This window comes from Macaca fascicularis, chromosome 20 (assembly GCF_037993035.2).
Source record: "Macaca fascicularis isolate 582-1 chromosome 20, T2T-MFA8v1.1".
In the NCBI taxonomy this organism is placed as follows: domain Eukaryota; kingdom Metazoa; phylum Chordata; class Mammalia; order Primates; family Cercopithecidae; genus Macaca; species Macaca fascicularis.
The window spans coordinates 63,812,025-63,832,933 of NC_088394.1; the positions used below are offsets into that span (position 1 = coordinate 63,812,025).

Genomic DNA, 20,909 nt, shown 5'->3' on the forward strand with positions numbered 1-20,909 from the left:
TTTAAAGTTAACACCAGGCCAAGCATGGTAGCTCACACCTGTAATCCCGGCACTTTGGAAGGCCAAGGTGGGCAGATTGCTTGAGTTCAGGAGTTTGAGACCAGCCTGGGCAATGCAGTGAGACCTCATATCAATTAAAAATTTAAAAATAAGCCGGGCACAGTGGCTCACACCTGTAATCCCAGCACTTTGGGAGGCCAAGGCGGGTGAATCACCTGAGGTTGGGAGTTCCAGACCAGCCTGACCAACATGGAGAAATCCTGTCTCTACAAAAAATACAAAATTAGCTGGGTGTGGTGGCGCATGCCTGTAATCCCAGCTACTTGGGAGGCTGAGGAGGCGGAGAACCGCTTGAACCTGGGAGGCGGAGGTTGCAGTGAGCCGAGATTGTGCCATTGCACTTCAGCTTGGGCAGCAAGAGTGAAACTCTGTCTCAAAAATAAATAAATAAATAAATTAGTCTGGGCCAGGTACAGTGGCTCACGCCTGTAGTCCCAGCACTTTGGGAGGCCGAGGTGGTCAGATCATGATGTCAGGAGATTGAGCCCATCCTGGCTAACACAGTGAAACCCCGTCTCTCCTAAAAATACAAAAAGTAGCCGGGTGTGGTGGCGGGCGCCTGTAGTCTCAGCTACTCAGGAGGCTGAGGCAGGAGAATGGCGTGAACTCGGGAGGCGGTGCTTGCAGTGAGCCGAGATAGCGCTACTGCATTCCAGCCTGGGGAGCAGAGTGATATTCCGTCTAAATAAATAAATAAATAAGTCGGGCCTGGTGGCACATGCCTGTAGTACTAGCTACTTGGAGGCTGAGGTGGAAGGAGCACTTGGTCCAGGAAGTTGAGGCTGCAGTGAGCTGTGACTGTGCCACTGCACTAGTCTGGGAGACAGAGTAAGACCCTGTCTCAGATAAATAAATAAACAAAGAAACAAACAAACACCGAAGTCTCAAAGTCTGGACCCAGCCTAGGCCACCACCACTACTGCCCTCCTACCAACCACACATCTGAACCATTCAATTGACCTGCGTCTCAACCAAGGGCCTCTTGAAAATCAGCAGCGGCTGGCAGAAAGGCTTTAGCTGCTATCGTCTTCCATCCCACCTCCCCACGAAAATACCAGGACCTTCATCTCTGTTTATGAATGATGATGCTTTCAGTTCTACAGAATGTATGCTCATCACCAGAAATAAAAAAGTGATCCCAGAAAGTGGAAAGCACCAAAAGGGATTCTGATCTTCAAAACCCAGCATTGCAATGAATAATGGCAAGCTGATACAGTTGGGATGTTTGTCCCCACCAAATCTCCGTTGAAATGTGATTCTCAATGACGGAATGGAGCCTGGTGAGTGGGAGGTGTTTGGGTTATGGTGGCATCCCTCATGAATTGCTTGGTGCCCTCCCAGCGGTAATGATTTCACGTGAGATCTGGTTGTTTGAAAACGAGGCTGGTACTTCCTGCCTCCACATTGCTCCCTCTAGCCATGTGATATACCAGCTCCCCTTCCATTCCACCACAATTTTAAGCTTCCATAGGCCCTCACCAGAAGCAGATGCTGGAGCTAGGCATGTATAGCCCTGAATCATGAGCCAAATAAAATTTTTTTATTTATAAATGATCCAGCCTCAGGTATTCCTTGACAGGAACACAAACTAACAAAAAGGCCCACTATCACCCCTGAGAGGGGTGCCCTCTACTCCAACCTTACATCTGCCCCGTGCTAGATCTGTCCGGACATTCGGCTAGCCCTATATTCTGGAAGAGCCAGGGGCATCCATCCTTCCCAGGGAGAAGGGCTATCTAGATGCAATGTGATTCCTCCTTTCCACCTTAAAGATAATCAGGGAGATGATCAGATATGGCAGGAAGGAAAACCCTGAGGAGCTGGCAGGCAGAGTGAAGCAAAGACAAGTGCAATATCTACTGAACACTTAGGCCCCTTCCTCTTGCCAAAGAGAGGTGCACCCATGAGGAAAATAGATTTCCCTACGGCTTTATATTAGCAATGTCAAAGGACATGACCAGTAGCTGGCCTCAGACCAGCCCAGAGAGGTTAAAAAGTCTCACATTGTGAAAAAGGGAAACAGACTAGGCTGGCTCCATATGGTCCCATCTCAAAGAGACTCAGATCAGCCCAGCAGACTCTGAACACCTCTCACCTCGTCTACTCCACTCCATGGATCTGAAACTCAATGGGTGACACAAAAACAGTTTTTACTAGGCAGGCATGGTGGTATACACCTGTAGTTCCCATCTACTTGGGAGGCTGAGGCAGGAAGATCATTTGAGCCTAGGAACTCAGGGCTGCAGTGAGTCGTGACCACTCCATTATACTCCAAGCTGGGCGATAGTGAGACCCTGTTTCAAAAAAAAAAAAAAAAAAAAAAAAAAAAGCCGGGCACGGTAACTCATGCCTGTAATCCCAGTACTTTGAGAGGCCTAGATGAGACGATCGCTTGAGTCCAGAAGTTAGAGACCTGCCTGGGCAACACAGGGAGACCTTGTCTCTACAAAAAATTTTTAAAAATTAAAAAGGCATGGTGGTGTGCACCTGTAGTCCCAGCTACTCAGGAGACTAAGGTGGGAGGATCACTTAAGCCTGGGAGGTCAAAGTTGCAGTGAACCATATCATGTCACTGAACTCCAGCCTGGGCAACAGGGCAAGACTTGTCTCATGAAAAAAAAAAAGGGTTTTTACTAAAGAAAAAAGAACATACGGCCAGGCATGATGGCTCATACTTGTAATCCCAGCACTTTGGGAGGCCGAGATGAGTGGATTGCTTGAGCTCAGTTCAAGACCAGCCTGGGAAGGCTGGGCGCAGTGGCTCATGCCTGTAATCCCAGCACTTTGGGAAGCTGAGGCGGGCGGATCACGAGGTCAGGAGATTGAGACCATCCTGGCTAACATGGTGAAACCCCATCTCTACTAAAAATACAAAAAATTAGCTGGGCATGGAGGCAGCCGCCTGCAGTCCCAGACACTTGGGAGGCTGAGGCAGGAGAATGGCGAGAACACAGGAGGCAGAGCTTGCAGTGAGCCGAGATGCGTCACTTCACTCCAGCCTGGGGGACAGAGCAAGACTCCGTCTCAAAAAAAAAAAAAAGACCAGCCTGGGCAACATGGCAAAACCCTGTCTCTACAAAAAATACAAAAACAACCGGGCGCGGTGGCTCACACTGTAATCTTACCACTTTGGGAGGCTGAGCAGGCAAATTGCCTGAGCTCAGGAGTTCGAGACCAGCCTTAGCAACATGGCAAAACCCCGTTCTACTAAAAATACAAAAAATTAGCCGGGCGTGGTGGTGTGCGCCTGTAATCCCAACTACTGGGGAGGCTGAGGCACAAGAATCGCTTGAACCCAGGAGGTGGAGGTTGCAGTGAGCCAAGATCGCGCCACTTCACTAAAACCTGGGTGACAGGGCAAGACTCTGTCTCAAAAAAAAAAAAAAAATACAAAAACTAGCTGAGCATGGTGGCACGTGCTGGTAGTCCCAGCTACTTGCGGGGCTTAGGCGGGAGAATCGCTTGAGCCTGCAAGGTTGAGGCTGCAGTGAGCCATGTGTGCACCACTGCACTGCAGCCTGGGCGACAAAGTGAGACCCTGTCTTAAAAAAAAAAAAAAAAAAGAACATATGAAGAAAAGAATACTAAGTCCAACACATGGCGTAACAAGCCACATCCTAAGACTACCTAAAAGACAAACATGAGGGTTTCCTAATACAGAGTCATTTGCTTCGGTTTATTTTGTTTTAATTTCATTTACATTTTTTTTTTTTTTTTTTTTTTTTTTTTTTTTGAGACAGAGGCTCGCTCTGTCGCCCAGGCTGGAGTGCAGTGGCCGGATCTCAGCTCACTGCAAGCTCCGCCTCCCGGGTTCACGCCATTCTCCTGCCTCAGCCTCCCGAGTAGCTGGGACTACAGGCGCCCGCCACCTCGCTCGGCTAGTTTTTTATGTATTTTTAGTAGAGACGGGGTTTCACTGTGTTCACCAGGATGGTCTCGATCTCCTGACCTTGTGATCCGCCCGTCTCGGCCTCCCAAAGTGCTGGGATTACAGGCTTGAGCCACCGCGCCCGGCCTTTCATTTACATTTTTAAAACAGATAACATATTTACAAGAAAGAAAATTCCAAAGGATCGAAAGTCAAAATTTTTCTTTCTCAGTCCTGGCTCCTGCCACCCATCCCTTCCCAAGGAACAGCCAATATTACAAGTTTTTCTGTAGCTTTCCAAAGATGATCTATACATGTACAAGTAAATACAGATATGTTTGTTTTCTCTTTTTTCTGCACAGTTGGTAGCATATTATGTATTTCCATGGTTTATATTTTTAATTTCCCAATATATCCTACAGATGATTCCAAATTGGCACCTAAAGAGTCTCCGGCCAGGAGCAGTGGCTCATGCCTGTAATCTCAGCACTCTGGGATGCCAAGATGGGTGAACCGCTCAAGCTCAGGAGTTCCAGACGAGCCTGGGCAACCTGGCGAAACCCTGTCTTTATTAAAAATACGAAAAAAACTAGCTGGGCGTGGTGGCATGTACCTAGAGTTCCAGCTACTCAGGAGGCTGAGGTGGGAGGATCGCTTGAACCCAGCAGGTTGAGACTGCAGTGAGCAGTGTTTGCGCCACTGCACTCCAGCCTGGGAAACGAAGCAAAACCCTGCCTCAAAAAAAAAGAAAAAAAAAGGCCGGGCGCGGTGGCTCAAGCCTGTAATCCCAGCACTTTGGGAGGCCGAGGCGGGTGGATCACGAGGTCAGGAGATCGAGACTATCCTGGCTAACATGGTGAAACCCTGTCTCTACTAAAAATACAAAAAACTAGCCGGGCGTGGTGGCGGGCGCCTGTAGTCTCAGCTACTCGGGAGGCTGAGGCGGGAGAATGGCATGAACCCGGGAGGCGGAGCTTGCAGTGAGCCGAGATCACGCCACTGCACTCCAGCCTGGGAGACACAGCGAGACTCCGTCTCAAAAAAAAAAAAAAAAAAAAAAAAAGAAAAAAAAAAAAGTCCCCTACCAGGCAGGCTGGCTCATGCCTGTACTCCTAATATTTTGGGAGACTGAGGCAGAAGGACTGCTTGAACGCAGGAGTTTGAGACCAGTTGGGGCAACACAGTGAGACCCCGTCTCGGGCGGATCACAAGGTCAGGAGATCGAGACCACAGTGAAACCCTGTCTCTACTAAAAATACAAAAAATTAGCCGGGCGCGGTGGCGGGCGCCTGTAGTCCCAGCCACTCAGGAGGCTGAGGCAGGAGAATGGCGGGAACCCGGGAGGCGGAGCTTGCAGTGAGCTGAGATCGCGCCACTGCACTCCAGCCTGGGCAACAGCATGAGACTCCGTCTCAAAAAAAAAAAAAAAAAAAAAAAAAAAAAAAAGAAAAATTAGCTGAGTATGGTGGCTTGTACCTGTAAGCCCCACCTAAAGGGGAGAATGAGGTGGGAGAATCACTTGAGCATGGGAGGTCAAGACTGCAGTGAGCCATGATTATGCCACTGCACTCCAGCCTGGGCAGCAGAATGAGACCTTGTCTCCAAAAACAAAACAAAAAAAAGCTCATAAAAGTCTCTCTTCTCCACTACCAACTCAGTGCAAAAGTTGAAAGAGCACACCTAGAGCAAACAAACAAAATTAAGAATCAGTTTGCACTTGACAGGAAATTATTTTTCCTGTTCATTAAGAGGCAGAGCTACAGATACTACAGCTACATCTCCTTAGCCAAGGCCAGACACTCGTATAACAAAGAACACAGCCACACACATTCTGATTAATAATGAAAAACCAGTTTTCACTCAGACTAATCAAAGGGGGAAAAAAGATTCCTGACAATTAGTTGAATCCTAAGCATCCTAGATTGAAAGTATTTGAAATCAGCCCACTAGAAAAAAATCAGTGATTCACATTAAACATTGATCAGAAAAGATGTAAGGTCTGAGTGTTACTCCCTGTTTGGGAAAAGCCAGCTGCCTTCTCTGTGTCATAGGCACAAAGAGGAGGAGGCCAGGAAAAAAAACACAAGGACTTTTCCTGACCCCATGACAGTGTCAGGAAAGCCTGGATCATGTCACTTCTGCCACTCAAGGGACCAACGGACTTAAGACCATTTTCTGGAACCCATCAGTTCATGGCAGAAGCTTTGTCTCCCCAGTTGCAGCCAGTCCAGGTCTAGGTACGAGCTGCTGGGCAGAAAATAGCTGAAATTAGCCAGGTGTGATAGCACAGGCCTATAAATTAGCCAGGTGTGGTAGCACATGCCTATAATCCCAGCCACTTGAGGGGCTGAGGTGGGAGGAGCGCTTGAGCCCAGAAGGTTGAGCCAACCAGAAGGTTAAGAAGGTGGTGCCAACATTGCACCACTACACTCCAGCCTGGGTGAAAAGTGAGACCCTGTCTCAAAAGAAAAATAATAGATGATAAAAATAAGGCTGGGTGCAGTGGCTCACTCCTGTTATCCCAGAACTTTGGGAGGCTGAGGCAGGCTGATGGCTTGAGCCCAGGAGTTCAAGACCAGCCTAGGCAATGGCAGAACTCTGTCTGTACAAAAATTACAAAAAATTAGCTGGGCGTGGTGATGAGCTCCTATGATCCCAGCTACTAGGAAGGCTGAGGTGGGAGGATCACCTCAGTCTGGGAGGTTGAAGCTGCAGTAAACTGTGATTGAGCCACTGCTCTCCAGCCTGGGTTACAGAGTGAGACCCTGTCTCAAAAATATATATATATTAAAAAATAAAAAATAAAAGTAAGAAACTGTTTTAATCATGTTCTACGTGGGAGGTCACTTAAAAACTTTGATTTTTTTTTTTTTTTTTTTTGAGATGGAGTCTCACTCTGTCGCTCAGGCTGGAGTGCAGTGGCACACTCAGCTCACTGCAACCTCCACCTCCCGGGTTCAAGCAATTCTCCGGCCTCCACCTCCCAAGTAGCTGGGATTACAGGTATGTGCCACGACCCCCAGCTAATTTCTTATTTTTAGCAGAGGCAGGGTTTCACCATGTTGGCCAGGCTGGTCTCAAACTCCTGACCTTAGATGATCCGCCCGCCTCAGCCTCCCAAAGTGGGATTACAGGCATGAGCCGCTGCGCCCAGACAAAAACTTTGATCTTTAACACGATGAAGTAACAAAGGAGCCAAGGTTGGCAGCAGTCTTCCTCCCAGTACATGCCTGAGTCTGCTCAGCTAGGCCAATGGGAGCAAGGGCTACTGAGGCGTATCCCCACCTGGAGCAAACTCAGGTCAGTTGACTTTGATGGCAAACAGTTCAAATTCCATTAATGACAATCACTTGTCAATTAATTTTTGGAATGGAAATGCACACCATCCTGGCCCAAAGGCTACCTTTCAGGATCCTCCAACCAGTGGCATGGCTTGAGGCAGGCAGCTAGCAAACAAAGTCCTCCCCAGCCTCTCTGCTACCACCATGACTCTCAACACCAATTGGATCAGGAGAGCAGAACAAATGTTCTCTTCAACAGTGACTCACCAGGAAGTCTGTTCATGTTGACGCCTTGAGCCGAGAGTCCTATTCCCATGTAACTTCAAAAAAAAAAAAAAAAACACAAAATTTTTGGTTAGCAAACGCTCATGTTTCTCCCTTCTCAAATATTTCTTGGTAAAAGACAAAAAAATGAGAAAAGCAATGAATGTAGAGGCTCTTATACTAATGGTTCTTGGAGAAACCTGACATTTCGATTTGCTAATGGAAAGCATCTTACTGCCTCACCCAGCTAGAGAAACAGAAGGTTGTGTGTATGTGTCACTGTGAACCACTGGCTTCAGTTTCAGAGGACAGTGTCATGAATTCACGGTTTCCAGTTCTTTGGTGTTCTGGATGTAGCTAAGGCACAGAATCTATTCCTTTTTTTTTTTTTTTTTGAGACGGAGTCTTGCTCTGTCGCCCAGGCTGGAGTGCAGTGGCCGGATCTCAGCTCACTGCAAGCTCCGCCTCCCGGGTTCACGCCATTCTCCTGCCTCAGCCTCCCGAGTAGCTGGGACTACAGGCGTCCGCCACATCGCCCGGCTAGTTTTTTGTTATTTTTTAGTAGAGACGGGGTTTCACCATGTTAGCCAGGATGGTCTCGATCTCCTGACCTCGTGATCCACCCGTCTCGGCCTCCCAAAGTGCTGGGATTACAGGCTTGAGCCACCGCGCCCGGCCAGAATCTATTCCTAAGATGTGCCTGAAGTATCTCAATCCAAGGTAGTGCTTGACAGAGCAATGCACGGTCGTTCCACAGGGACAACCCAGTTTGCACCAAAGACCAGGACATGGAAAAAGTAAAGCCATGTTGGATCTACCTAGGATCATCAATCAAGACTGCTCACACAGAGCTTGTTCTCTGGGTCTCAAAATTAATTACCTTCCCGACATACATTCACATTGGCCTCCCAAACCACACAAAGCTGAGAGTAGTGATATATGAGGCCCCGAGAGATCCCCTAACTCCTCCCACTCTTTGAAGAGTGAGGGCTTATTCTCCTTGAACCCTGACTCAGCTGTGACCTCAGTGGAGTACACAACCTGGGCTCCTGTGGGGCTGCTCCCTGTGTCATTGACACATGGAGGTGGAATGGCGCCCAAATGTGGGTGTCAGCTTCCTCTGGCTGCTCTCCCCTTAGACAGTCCACTCAGATTCTCAAGTTGAGGCAGGGGTTTGTACAGAGGCTCCCAGACCATCTACTAATAAACACCGTCTTACCTTTGGACTTGGGACTTTTAAGTTAACACTGGAACGAGTTAATACTCTGGGGGACTACTGGGAAGGCATGATTATATTTTGCAATGTAAGAAAAACATGAAATTTGGGGGCCCAGGGTAGAATGATATGGTTTCGATGTTTGTCCTCTCCAAATTTCATGTAGACATGTAATCCCCAGGGCTGGAGGTGGGGCCTGGTGGTAGGTGTTAAGATCATGGGGATAGATCCCTCATGAATGTCTTGGGGCAGTCCTCACAGTAATGAACAAGTTCTCTATGTTCCTGCAAGTTCTGGTTGTTTAAAAGAGTATGGCACCTCTCTGCAACTTGTTCCCGTTTCTGCCATGTGACATGCTGGCTCCTAGTCACCATCCACTGTGATTGTAAGGTTTCTGAGGCCTTTGCCGGCACCATGCTTCCTGTAAAGCCTGTAGAATTGTGAGCCAATGAAACCTCTTTTCTTTATAAATTACCGTGTCTCAGGTATTTCTTTATAGTAACATTAAAAAGGCTTAATATACTGCCCCTGCCAGTCCTTTATTGGCAGTAAATGCCCTTTTGCCTTTCTCTGGGTTGCTGCACCACTATATTTGGGGGAGCAGCCTCTACTACCCAAATAAAGGATCAGGCAGGGAGGGAAGGCTCTGACCTACTCACTTTCCTCTGAAACCAGCTATCCCAATCATGCTGGGCAGGAACCAGGAAAGGATACAACTCAATATATGGCCCTGATAACTTGGCCCACATGGCTTAGGGAAAAAGGTAGAGAAGGGAAAGGAGCAAAGCAAAAGGAACAGCACTTCAAAGAGGGAGTTTCATGGTTCAAAGGGAATTTGTCTTCTGCTTTAAGCAGCATTTGAGACAGAGTTGGATCCTTAAAGGTCAAAGACATGAACCAATATATCCTGTAGTTGGACAGGACTGCTCAGTCATTCCCAGAAACACACAAACTGCCTGCCACCTCCTGCCAGAGGGGCTAGCTTCAAGGACCATCAGGAACAGAAGGTGTCTTAGCCTGCTGGCAGAATTCCCATTAGATTAAAACTTGAACATTTTTCCAGAAAAACTGTAGCCCAAATAATCAGCTTCCTGACTTTACATGGCAGAGGCTGCTAAAAGTCAGTCTCCGTTCCTTCAGTACCTCAGCTGAACAAGCAGCAAACGACCCCAGCTGCCCTGCAGTCAGCAGTCCAACAGGCACAAGTGCAACACAGCCAGGGCTTTCCTTGACTTAGACAACAGCCACTCACCATGCCCTGTTCAGAGGGGCCTGGGGCTACGCCCAACACCACATGTCATCCCATCCCTGGCACACAGGTTTCCTGACACTAGGTAAGGGTTTATGTTTGGAGCACATGTGCAAAGGGGGAGGTCAAAGGTCACTCAAGAAGAGTTATGCTCGGTCGCTGCAACTCGTTCCACAACATTCTATGGGAATGAGGAATCACTAAAGCACCTGTGCTCAAAACACAAATTGCTTAGTCCTCCCCATAGGAGAAGTCTCTGTATTCTCCAGCAGCTAGCCCTAAACACCTTCCTACAGACTCTGTTCCACAGGTAAGACGGTGTTTATTAGTGGATGGTCTGGAAGCCTCTGTACAAACCCCTGCTTCAAGTTGAGAATCTGAGTGGACTGTCTAAGGGGATAGCAGCCAGAGGAAGCTGACACCCACATTTGGGCACCATTCCACCTCCACGTGTCAATGACACAGGGAGCAGCCCCACAGGAGCCCAGGTTGCATACTCCAATGAGGTCACAGCTGAGTCAGGGTTCAAGGAGAATAAGCCCCTACTCTTCAAATACTGGGTAACATTAAGTCTTTTCCAAAAGCATGGTGTTTTAAAGCTACCAAAAAATGCACTCTTCTGTCTTCCAGAAACTTTTCATAAACTTGAAGACTATCATCCAACCAATCTGAGAGAAACAAAGCAGACTCTGTGAATATATTAAAATACACTGAATTGTACACTTTAAATGGTGACTTGTATAGCATGTTAAATTACATGTCAATAACACTCAAAAAAGTGGGAATAAAAGAAAACTACCTTAACACAACAAAGGTCATATATGAAAAACCTGGTCAGGTGTAGTGGCTCACACCTGTAATCCCAGCACTGTGGGAAGCCGAGGCAGGTGGATCACTTGAGGTCAGGAGTTCGAGACCAAACTGGCCAAAATGGTGAAACACCGTCTCTACTAAAAATACAAAAATTAGCAGGGTGTGCTGGCACACGCCTGTAATCCCCCAGCTACCAGGGAGGCTGAGGCAGAAGAATCACTTGAACCCAGAAGGCAGAGGTTGCAGTGAGCCAAGATCAGGTCACTGCACTTCAGCCAGGGTGAGAAAGCGAGACTCTGCCTCAAAAAATAAATTTAAAAAAACCCACAGCTAACATCATACTCAATGGTGGAAGACTGAAAGCCTTTCATCTAAGATGCCTGCTTTCACTACTTCTATTCAAGACAGTATTGGGAGTTCTAGTGAAGCAATCAGACAAGAAAAAGGAATGAAAGACATCCAAATTGGAAAGTAAAACTATCTCTGTTCACAGATGACATGTTCCCATACGTAGAAAACCTTGCAGGGTGCGGTGGCTCATGCCTGTAGTCCTAGAACTATGGGAGGTCGAAGCAGGAGGATCGCTTGAGCCCAGGAGTTCGAGACCAGCCTGGGCAACATAGCGATATCCTGTCTATACAAAAAATTTGGTGCACATGGTGAAGTGCACCTGTAATCCCAGTTGCTTAGAAGACTGAGGTGGGAAGAGCACCTGAGCACAGGAGATCAAGACTGCAGTAAGCAAGACTGTGCCACTGCACTCCAGCCTGGGTGACAGAGTGAGACTCTGTCTCCAAAAAAAAAAACAGGAAAGAAAAGAAAGGGAAACCCTAAAGATTGCACAAAACAAAAAACTTGCCAGGCGCAGTGGCTCACGCCTGTAATCCCAGCACTTTGGGAGGCCGAGGTGGGCAGATCACGAGGTCAGGAGATCGAGACCATCCTGGCTAACATGGTGAAACCCTGTCTCTACCAAAAATACAAAAAATTTGCCAGGCGTGGTGGCAGGCTCCCGTAGTCCCAGCTACTTGTGAGGCTGAGGCAGGAGAATGGCATGAACCCGGGAGGCGGAGCTTGCAGTGAGCTGAGATGGCGCCACTGCACTCCAGCCTGGGTGACAGAGTGAGACTCCATCTCAAAAAAAAAAAAAAAAAAATTAGAATTGGCCAGGTGCAGGGCTAGGTGCGGTGGCTCATGCCTGTAATCCCAGCACTTTGGGAGGCTAAGACAGGCAGATCACCTGAGGTCAGGAGTTCAAGATCAGCCTGCCCAACATGGTGAAACCCCGTCTCTATTAAAAATACAAAAATTAGCCAGGCGTGGTGGCGCGTGCCTGTAATCCCAGCTACTCAGGAGGCCAAGGCAGGAGAATCACATGAACCTGGGGGCAGAAGTGGCAATGAGCAGAGATCAAGCCACTGTACTCCGCCTGGGTGACAGAGCAAGACCCTGCCTCAAAAAAAAAAAAAAAAAAAAAAAAAAAAAAAAAAAAAAAGAAAAGAAAGAGAAAAAAAAAGAACTAATAAATTACCCTATTTCTCACTTTTCAGTTGTGTTGCTACACACTAACGATGAACAATCAAAAAAAACTGAGAAACAATTCCATTTCCAATAGCATCAAAAGAATAAAATACTTAAGCTGGGTACGGTGGCTCACACCTATAATCCTAGCACTTTGGGAGGCCAAGGCGGCTGGATAACGAGGTCAGGAGTTCAAGACCAGCCTGACCAACATGGTGAAACCCCATCTTTACTAAAAATACAAAAATTAGCCAGGTGTGGTGGCGCATGCCTATAATCCCAGCTACTCGGGAGGCTGAGGCAGAATTGCTGGAACCCGGGAGGTGGAAGTTGCAGTGAGCCAAGATCACAGCACTGCACTCTAGCCTGGGGGACAAGAGCGAAACTCCATCCCCCACCAAAAAAAAAAGAATAAAATAATTAAAAGTAAATAAACTTGGCCGGGCGCGGTGGCTCAAGCCTGTAATCCCAGCACTTTGGGAGGCCGAGACGGAAGGATCACGAGGTCAGGAGATAGAGACCATCCTGGCTAACCCGGTGAAACCCCGTCTCTCCTAAAAAAATACAAAAAATTAGCCGGGCGAGGTGGTGGGCGCCTGTAGTCCCAGCTATTCGGGAGGCTGAGGCAGGAGAATGGCGTAAACCCAGGGGGTGGAGCTTGCAGTGAGCTGAGATCCGGCCACTGCACTCCAGCCTGGGCGACAGAGCGAGACTCCATCTCAAAAAAAAAAAAAAAAAAAGAGATGTCAATACTACCCAAAGTGATACACAGATTCAAGACCATCCCTATCAAAATCCCAATGATGTTTTTCAGAAAAATAGAAAAATCCATATGGAATCTCAAGGGACAGAAACAGTCAAAACAATCTTCAAAACGAACAAAGTTGGAGGGCTTACACTTTCTGATTTCAAAACTTACTACAAAGCTACAATAATCAAATCGGTGTAAGACTCGCATAAAGATAGACATACAGTCCAAGGAATAGAATAGAGATCCCAGAAAGAAACCCTCACAGGTACCGTCAGCTGATTTCAACAAGGATGCCAAGACCATTAGATGGGAAAATGACAGTTTTTTCAACAAATAATGCTGGGACATCTGGATAATCACAAACAAAAGAATAAACTTTGGCCAGGTGTGGTGGCTCATGCCTGTAATCCCAGCACTTTGGGAGGCCAAGGTGGGCAGATCACCTGAGGTCGGAGTTCAAGACAAGCCTGACCTACATGGAGAAACCCCGTCTCTACTAAAAATACAAAATTAGCCGGGTATGGTGGCGCATGCCTGAAATCACAGCTACTTGGGAGGCTGAGGCAGGAGAATCACTTGAACCCAGGAGGTGGAGGTTGCAGTAAGCCGAGATCGTTCCACTGCACTCCAGCCCAGGCACCAAGAATGAAACTCTGTCTAAAACAAAAAAAGAAGAAGAAAGTTTTTTGCTTACATTATACCATATACAAAAATCAACTCAAAATGGATCAAAGACCTAATCATAAGAGCTAAAACTTCAACTCTCAGGAAAAGACATAGAAAGAAAGCTTCATGACATTGGATTTGGCAATAATTTCTTGGACAAAAGCACAGGCAATAAGAGAAAATATAGATAAACTTCATCAAACTTTAAAACTTTTAGCTAGGAACGGTGGTGTACACCTGTAGTTTCAGCAATGTGGGAGGCTGAGGCAGGAGGATTGCTTGAGCCCAGGAGTTTGGGACTAGTCCGGGCAACACAGCAAAACCTAGTCTCTAAAAAATGAGAGGGGCAAAGTCCTTGAGCAGATGTTTCCCTAAAGAAGGTGTACACGTGGCCAACAAGCACCTGAAAAGATGCTCACCATCACTATCATTACAGAAATGCAAATCAAAACTACAATAAGGCCGGGCACAGTGGCTCATGCCTGTAATCCTAGCACTTTGGGAGACAAAGGCAGGTGGATTGCTTGAGCTCAGGAGTTCAAGACCAGTCTGGGCAACATGGCAAAACCCCATCTCTACGAAAGAAATATAAAAATCAGCTGGGCATGGTGGTACTTGTCTGTAGTCCCAGCTACTTGAGAGGCTGAGGTGGGAGCACAGCTTGAGGCCCACGAAGTCAAGGCTGCAATGCCTCATGCCATTGCACTCTAGCTTGGGTGACAAAGTGAGACACTGTGTCAAAAGAAAAATAAAATAAAAATAGTCTGGGCGCAGTGGCTCATGACTGTAATCCCAGCACTTTGGGAGGCCAAGGAGGGCTGATGGTTTGAGACCAGGAGTTCGAGACCAGCCTGGGCAAAATGGTGAAACCCTGTCTCCACCAAAAATACAAAAATTAGCCAGACATGGTGGTGCGCACCTGTAGTCCCACCTACTCAGGAGGCTGAGGTGGGAGGATGGCTTGAGCCTGGGGTGGGTGGAGGTGGCAGCAAGCCAAGATGGCACCACCGCACTCCAGCACGGGAGACAGAGCCAGACGTTCTCTCAAAGGAAAAAACAAAAACAAAAAACAGCGAGATACCACTTTGTACCCTTTGAGCTGCCAAGAATGAGACAAAAAAATAAGGAAAGGGCGTAACAAAAACCTCAAACTCGTTCTCCTGTACACATACTACAATATCTTTGCATCTATGGAACAGGAAGAATCCCCATAGGAGGCCACTGACACTGCCTTTCCTCTATTGATCTCTGGAGGCACTTGAATATGGCTGAGTTATCAGGAGCTCTTGGGTCCTTGCTAACGTTGAATAATTCAGTAAAAACAGGTGTGATAAATTTCTTTTCATAGAGGTTCTTCCAGTCACTCATGTCATCAACAAAAATCCCCTGTACCCAGTATGGTGCTGGGGACACATGGATGGGAGCCTGGGCTCAATCCTTGCCCTTCAACAGTTCTAATGTCAAGTCGGGGCAAGCCAGAGACTCAAGGTGTGCTGACTCAAAGTCAGGAATTCCCTCAGGAAGTGAAGGCTGAGCCAAGGCCTGGTAAAGGAGATGAGAGGAGAAAGAGGATCATGGTCCGCGCAGAAACAGCAGAATGTGGGCCAGGCACACTGGCTCACGCCAGTAATCCCAGCACTTTGGGAGGCCGAGGCAGATGGATCACGAGGTCAAGAGATCGAGACCATCCTGGCCAACATAGCGAAACCCCCATCTCTACTAAAAATACAAAATTTACCCGCGCGTGGTGGTGGGTGCCTATAGTCCCAGCTACTCAGGAGGCTGAGGCAGGAGAATCACTTGAACCCGGGAGGCGGAGGTTGCAGTGAGCCAAGATTGCACCACTGCACTCCAGCCTGGAGGCAAAGCGAGACTCCGTCTCAAAAAACAAATAAATAAACAAAAAAACACAGCAGAATGTGAAAAGGCATAGAGGCAAGAAAGCAGCCACATGGTCAGGGAACTAAGAGAAGTTCTGTGTGACAGGGTTACAGTCTGGGCAGACCCAGCTGGATCAGGAAATGGGCTGTGCATGCACAGCCTGCATGCTAGCTTAAGAAATCTGAACTTCATGAGAGGTAAATGGCAAGCCACAGAAGGGGCTAAGCTGGGGATGGTGGCTTCAGCCTATAATCCTAGCTACTTGGGAGGCCAAGGCGGGAAGATCACTGGATGCCAGGAGTGCAAGACCAGCCTAGGCAACATAACAAGACCACCTATGTCTCTAAAAAAAAGAAAGGGCACAGCTAATCAAACAGCTGATATTTGAAAAATGGATCGAAGAACCAAAACTGGACACTTCCAGAGTCATTCCCATGGAAGCTGACAAGGGCAGGACAGGAGCAGTGGAATGATGTGGAGACAGGCAAGTGCGCTCTAGAACACAGTGAATTTATTGGGTGGGGGAGGGGCTAGAGAAGCCCAAGACACTGCCCAGCACAACCAGGCACCAAGGTCAATTCTCTGAGACCCACTTGGAAATACTAGAGCCAAAGTGCTCAGCCAGAGTTAGCAGCAGCCATTCTCCAGCTGTGCTCTCTAGCCCTGGCACTGATGCTATGTATTTGCTCCATGGAGCAAATACAGTTGACAATCCCAGACTCCAATCTCACCTCCACCACTGAGTTCACCACACGCCCACTGGCATGTCTCATGTGCTCTCAGAGGCTGCTTTATCAGCTATTACCATGAGGCTGGAGAGCCCCCAGTGCAGCCATTCAACAGGATCAGACAAAGGAGCACCTGGGTGCAGTGCCAGGGGCTGAAGGTGGATGACGGGATAACCCCACTTTGTCCATTCATTCATACACTGGAGGATCTTCCAGCATCAGGATCTGGTAAGGAAAGGAGGCCATTCTGGAAGGCCTGGATCTCAGGACATCTAAAACAAACGCCTGTTTACTTGAGATTACCAAGGAGAAAGGAGGTGTTTGCTTCCTAGTTGGTAACGGGCCAGGCTATGCTAGGAACACTCACGGATACAGCCTGCCTGGGTCAGCCTGGGAGGGAGGGCGGCAACAAGGGCTCTTACTCCCGGAGCAGGTGACTGGAATAGATAGAGCAACTTAGCTCCCAACACTTCTCTACTAGGGCCTCCTTTTCTAACTGCAGGATACATTTAAGGAGCTGGAGAGAGGGAATTATTTACGCTGTGACACAAGTGAAAGTAAGGTAAAGCCATCTGACTTACTCCTTTCTTCTATATGGCAGCAAAGTGGAGAAGAGACATCATGCCAGAGAGGTGAGACAGGAAGCAAGCACAGAGGGACAACAGACAAGCTCTTCGCGGCAGTGAGGCCACGAGTGGGCCTATAACTTCTCAGTTCCTACCCTTGCCTGCCAAAACCACAATGCTAGTTGGAGATACAAGAACAGCTACTCTGCCCCATCTAGCACAAGAGACAAGAGGGCAGCAAATAGGCGCTGCTTGGGCCAAGTGGAGTTGAGATCCACCAGAACATGAGATAGAGAAGCAACCGCACCTAGAAGCAGGCAGCAAAGGCCCACAGCTGTCCACACTCACGAGTCCACCCAGAAGCTCCCACCATCCACTACAGGTGGCAGGGGGTCCATGCTGCCACCCAAGCAAGGGGGTCCACCCAGCCCTGCCACCTGAGCAAGTCTGCTGAAACCCTGCAGTCATATGGAGAGCTGCAAGTACAGTCCAGTCCTCTTGGATTCCTTTTTCTCGTTTTCCAGATTTTCTACAACTAACACAAATTACTTTTTACAATTTTTAAATTTTAATTTCTAATTTTTTTTATTTGAGACAGGGTCTCACTCTGTCTCCCAAGCTGGAGTGCAGTGGTGAGATCTTGCTCACTGCAACCTCTGCCTCCCAGGCTCAAGCCATCCTCCCACCTCAGCCCCCTGAATAGCTGGGACCACAGGTGAGTGCCACCACACCTGGGTAGTTTAGAGACGGGGATTTGCCCTGTTGCCTAGGCTAGTCTTGAACCCCTGAGCTCAAGCAAGCAGCCTGCCTCGGCCTCCCAAAATGCTTGGATAACAAGCGTGAGCTACCGCACCCAGCCAAATAGTTTATTTTATATTTTATTTTATTTATTATTTTTTTAGAGATGAAGTCTTGTTCTGTCACCCAGGCTGGAGTGCAGTGCCGCGATCTTGGCTCACTACAACCTCTGCCTCCGAGGTTCAGGCAATTCTCTTGCCTCAGCTTCCCAACTAGCTGGGACTACAAGGTGTGCGCTACCACGCCCAGTTAATTTTTGTATTTTTTCAGTAGAGATGGGGTTTCACTATATGTTGGCCAGGCTGGTCTTAAACTGGTGACCTCATGTAATCTGCCCAGCTCGGCTTCCCAAAGTGCTGGGATTACAGGCATAAGCCACCATGCTGGGCCAAAAATCACTGTAAGAACCATCTCTTAAAAACCACTTTTAAGAGCAATGGCTACAAACTGCAGAGTTTGTTGGCTCTCACTCATCAGACTCTCTCTGGATCACCCCAGGACAATATTTCAGTGATGGGGGACACATTAGGGAACGTGGTTTCCATGGTCAGCTCTTTGGTCCACCTAGCACCCCAAGTCTTGACAGAAGGGCAGAGGCTGCATCACAACAGTACAGCTTCAGAAACAGAAGAAACAAGTCAAAATCCTTGCTGAGCAGAGGCACTGGGGCTCCGGCTCACATGGCACCTAGTGTGTCCCAAGCTGGGCACAGAGCACACACGCAGGAGACCCTGCTGCAGTGAGATGGACTTAGCACAGCTCCAACTGACTAGAGTTTCTTCTGCGACCCAGGCAGGCCTGGTGGTGGACAGAGGACAGAACCTTAGAAACCAGGGCCACCTGACTCTCACACCTTCCAGATACGTACAAGGCCACAGGAAGGAGACGACCCCTTTACTGTACTCTACCACCCTCTCCTGACAGCAAGTTTGAGACCCCTGCACAGAGAACCCTTTTGACAACAAGTCTGACTTCCCTTCCTGCCTCCTGAAGAGTTCTGAGGTGACAGAAACACTTCGCAGCAAGGCTCCAAACACAACACCCTTGACTCTGAAAGACTGATCTCAGACACTCCAGCCTAATTCAGGACTATGGGTCTTAGATTTCAACCCACATATCAGGTTCCTTATTAGAAGAGGAAAGGTTAAACCAAAGGCTCTTAAGTTCCTTCCCAGCTCTGACCTAGAGACTTCAGTTCTTCACAGAAAAATGTCTGTGCACATTGTAAATGTGCAGTGCCCAGATGCAAACCCAAGATGAGGAAGACCCTGGAACAGCAATCAAAAAGTCACTAAGAAGACATCAGGCTGGGTGTGGTGGCTCACACCTGTAATTCCAGCACTTTGGGAGGGCGAGGCGGGTGGATCACAAGGTCAGGAGTTCAAGACCAGCCTAGCCAAGATGGTAAAACCCCATCTCTACTAAAAATACAAAAAAATTAGCCAGGCGTGCTGGCAGGCGCCTGTAATCCCAGCTACTCGGGAGACTGAGGCAGAGAATTGTGTGAACCCAGGAGGCGGAGGTTGCAGTGAGCTGAGATTGCGCCACTGCACTCCAGCCTGGGTGACAGAGAAAGACTCTGTCTCAAAAAAAAAAAAAAAAAAGCCGGGCGCGGTGGCTCAAGCCTGTAATCCCAGCACTTTGGGAGGCCGAGACGGGCGGATCACGAGGTCAGGAGATCGAGACCATCCTGGCTGACACGGTGAAACCCCGTCTCTACTTTAAAAATACAAAAAACTAGCCGGGCGAGGTGGCGGCGCCTATAGTCCCAGCTACTCGGGAGGCTGAGGCAGGAGAATGGTGTGAACCCGGGAGGCGGAGCTTGCAGTGAGCTGAGATCCGGCCACTGCACTCCAGCCTGGGCGGCAGAGCGAGACTCCGTCTCAAAAAAAAAAAAAAAAAAAAAAAAGATATCAAAGGAAAAGAAAGTTACAGAGCAATATAGATGAATATAGATCCAAAAATCCTGAACAGAATAGTAGCAGACCAAATCCAACAGTATATTAAAAGGATTAGATACCACAACCAAATGGGATTTATCCCAGACAGGCAAGGGTGATTCAACATAAGAAAATCAGGCCGAGGCCGGGTGAGGTGGCTCATACTTGTAATCCCAGTATTTTGGGAGCCCAAGGTGGGTGGATCACTTGAGGTCAGAAGTTTGAAACCAGCCTGACCAACATGGTGAAATCTCATCTCTACTAAAACTACAAATTAGGCCGGGCACAGTGGCTCACGCCTGTAATCCCAGCACTTTGGGAGGCCAAGGCAAGAGGATCACCTGAGGTCGGGAGTTTGAGACCAACCTGACCAACATGGAGAAACCCCGTCTCTGCTAAAAATACAAAATTAGCCGGGTGTGGTGGCCCATGCCTGTAATCCCAGCTACTTGGGAGGCTGAGGCAGGAGAATTGCTTGAACCTGGGAGGTGGAGGCTGCAGTGAGCTGAGATCGAGCCATTGCACTCCAGCCTGGGCCACAAGAGTGAAACTCCATCTCAAAAAAAAAAAAAAAAAAAATTAGCCAGGCATGGTGGTATATGCCTGTAATCCCAGCTACTTGGGAGGCTGAGGCAGAAGAATCACTTAAACCCAGGAGGCAGAGGTTGCAGTGAGCTACGATTGCGCCATTGCACTCCAGCCTGGATGACAAGAGCGAAACTCCGTCTCAAAAAAAAACAAAAGAAAAGAAAAGAAAATGATCTAAATATAAGAGGTAAGGCCCTGGGCCAAAAATCTGACACTGACCCAGTGGCACTAAAAAAAAAAAAAAAAAAAATAGCCCGGGCGCATTGGCTCACGCCTGTAATCCCAGCACTTTGGGAGGCAGAGGCAGGCGGATTACGAGGTCAGGAGATTGAGACTATCCTGGTTAACACAGTGAAACTCCATCTTAACTAAAAATACAAAAAATCAGCCAGCATGTTGGCGGGCACCTGTAGTCCCAGCTACTCAGGAGGCTGAGGCAGGAGAATGGTGTGAACCCAGCAGGCAGAGCTTGCAGTCAGCAGAGATCGCGCCACTGCACTCCAGCCTGGGCAACAGAGCGAGACTCGTCTCATAAATAAATAAATAAATAAATAAATAAAGGCTGGGCACAGTGGCTCACACCTGTAATCCCAGCACTTCTGGAGGCCGAGGCGGGCAGACAACCTGAGGTCAGAAGTCTGAAACCAACCTAGCCAACATGGTGAAACCCTATCTCTACTAAAAATACAAAAAAAGTAGCCAGGCGCGGTGGCAAGTGC

The 20,909-nt window shown here is 48.1% G+C and overlaps 1 protein-coding gene across 9 annotated transcripts in view; it reads right to left on the reverse strand.

Moving 5' to 3' along the window:
• Positions 1-20,909, reverse strand: part of RANBP10 (RAN binding protein 10) — an 87,321-nt gene that overhangs the window by 43,834 nt on the left and 22,578 nt on the right. For 6 of the 9 annotated variants that reach the window (XR_012429022.1, XM_005592289.5, XM_074027395.1 and 3 more), the window contains exon 3: positions 7,477-7,529. The exons of the other annotated variants lie outside the window; for them this stretch is intronic. Coding sequence is in view for 1 of the 6 variants with exons in the window: in XM_005592289.5 (XP_005592346.1) it covers positions 7,477-7,529 (53 nt within the window). In the remaining 5 variants the exon portion in view is untranslated. The remainder of the gene's footprint in view (positions 1-7,476; positions 7,530-20,909) is intronic. 9 annotated transcript variants of the gene reach the window in all.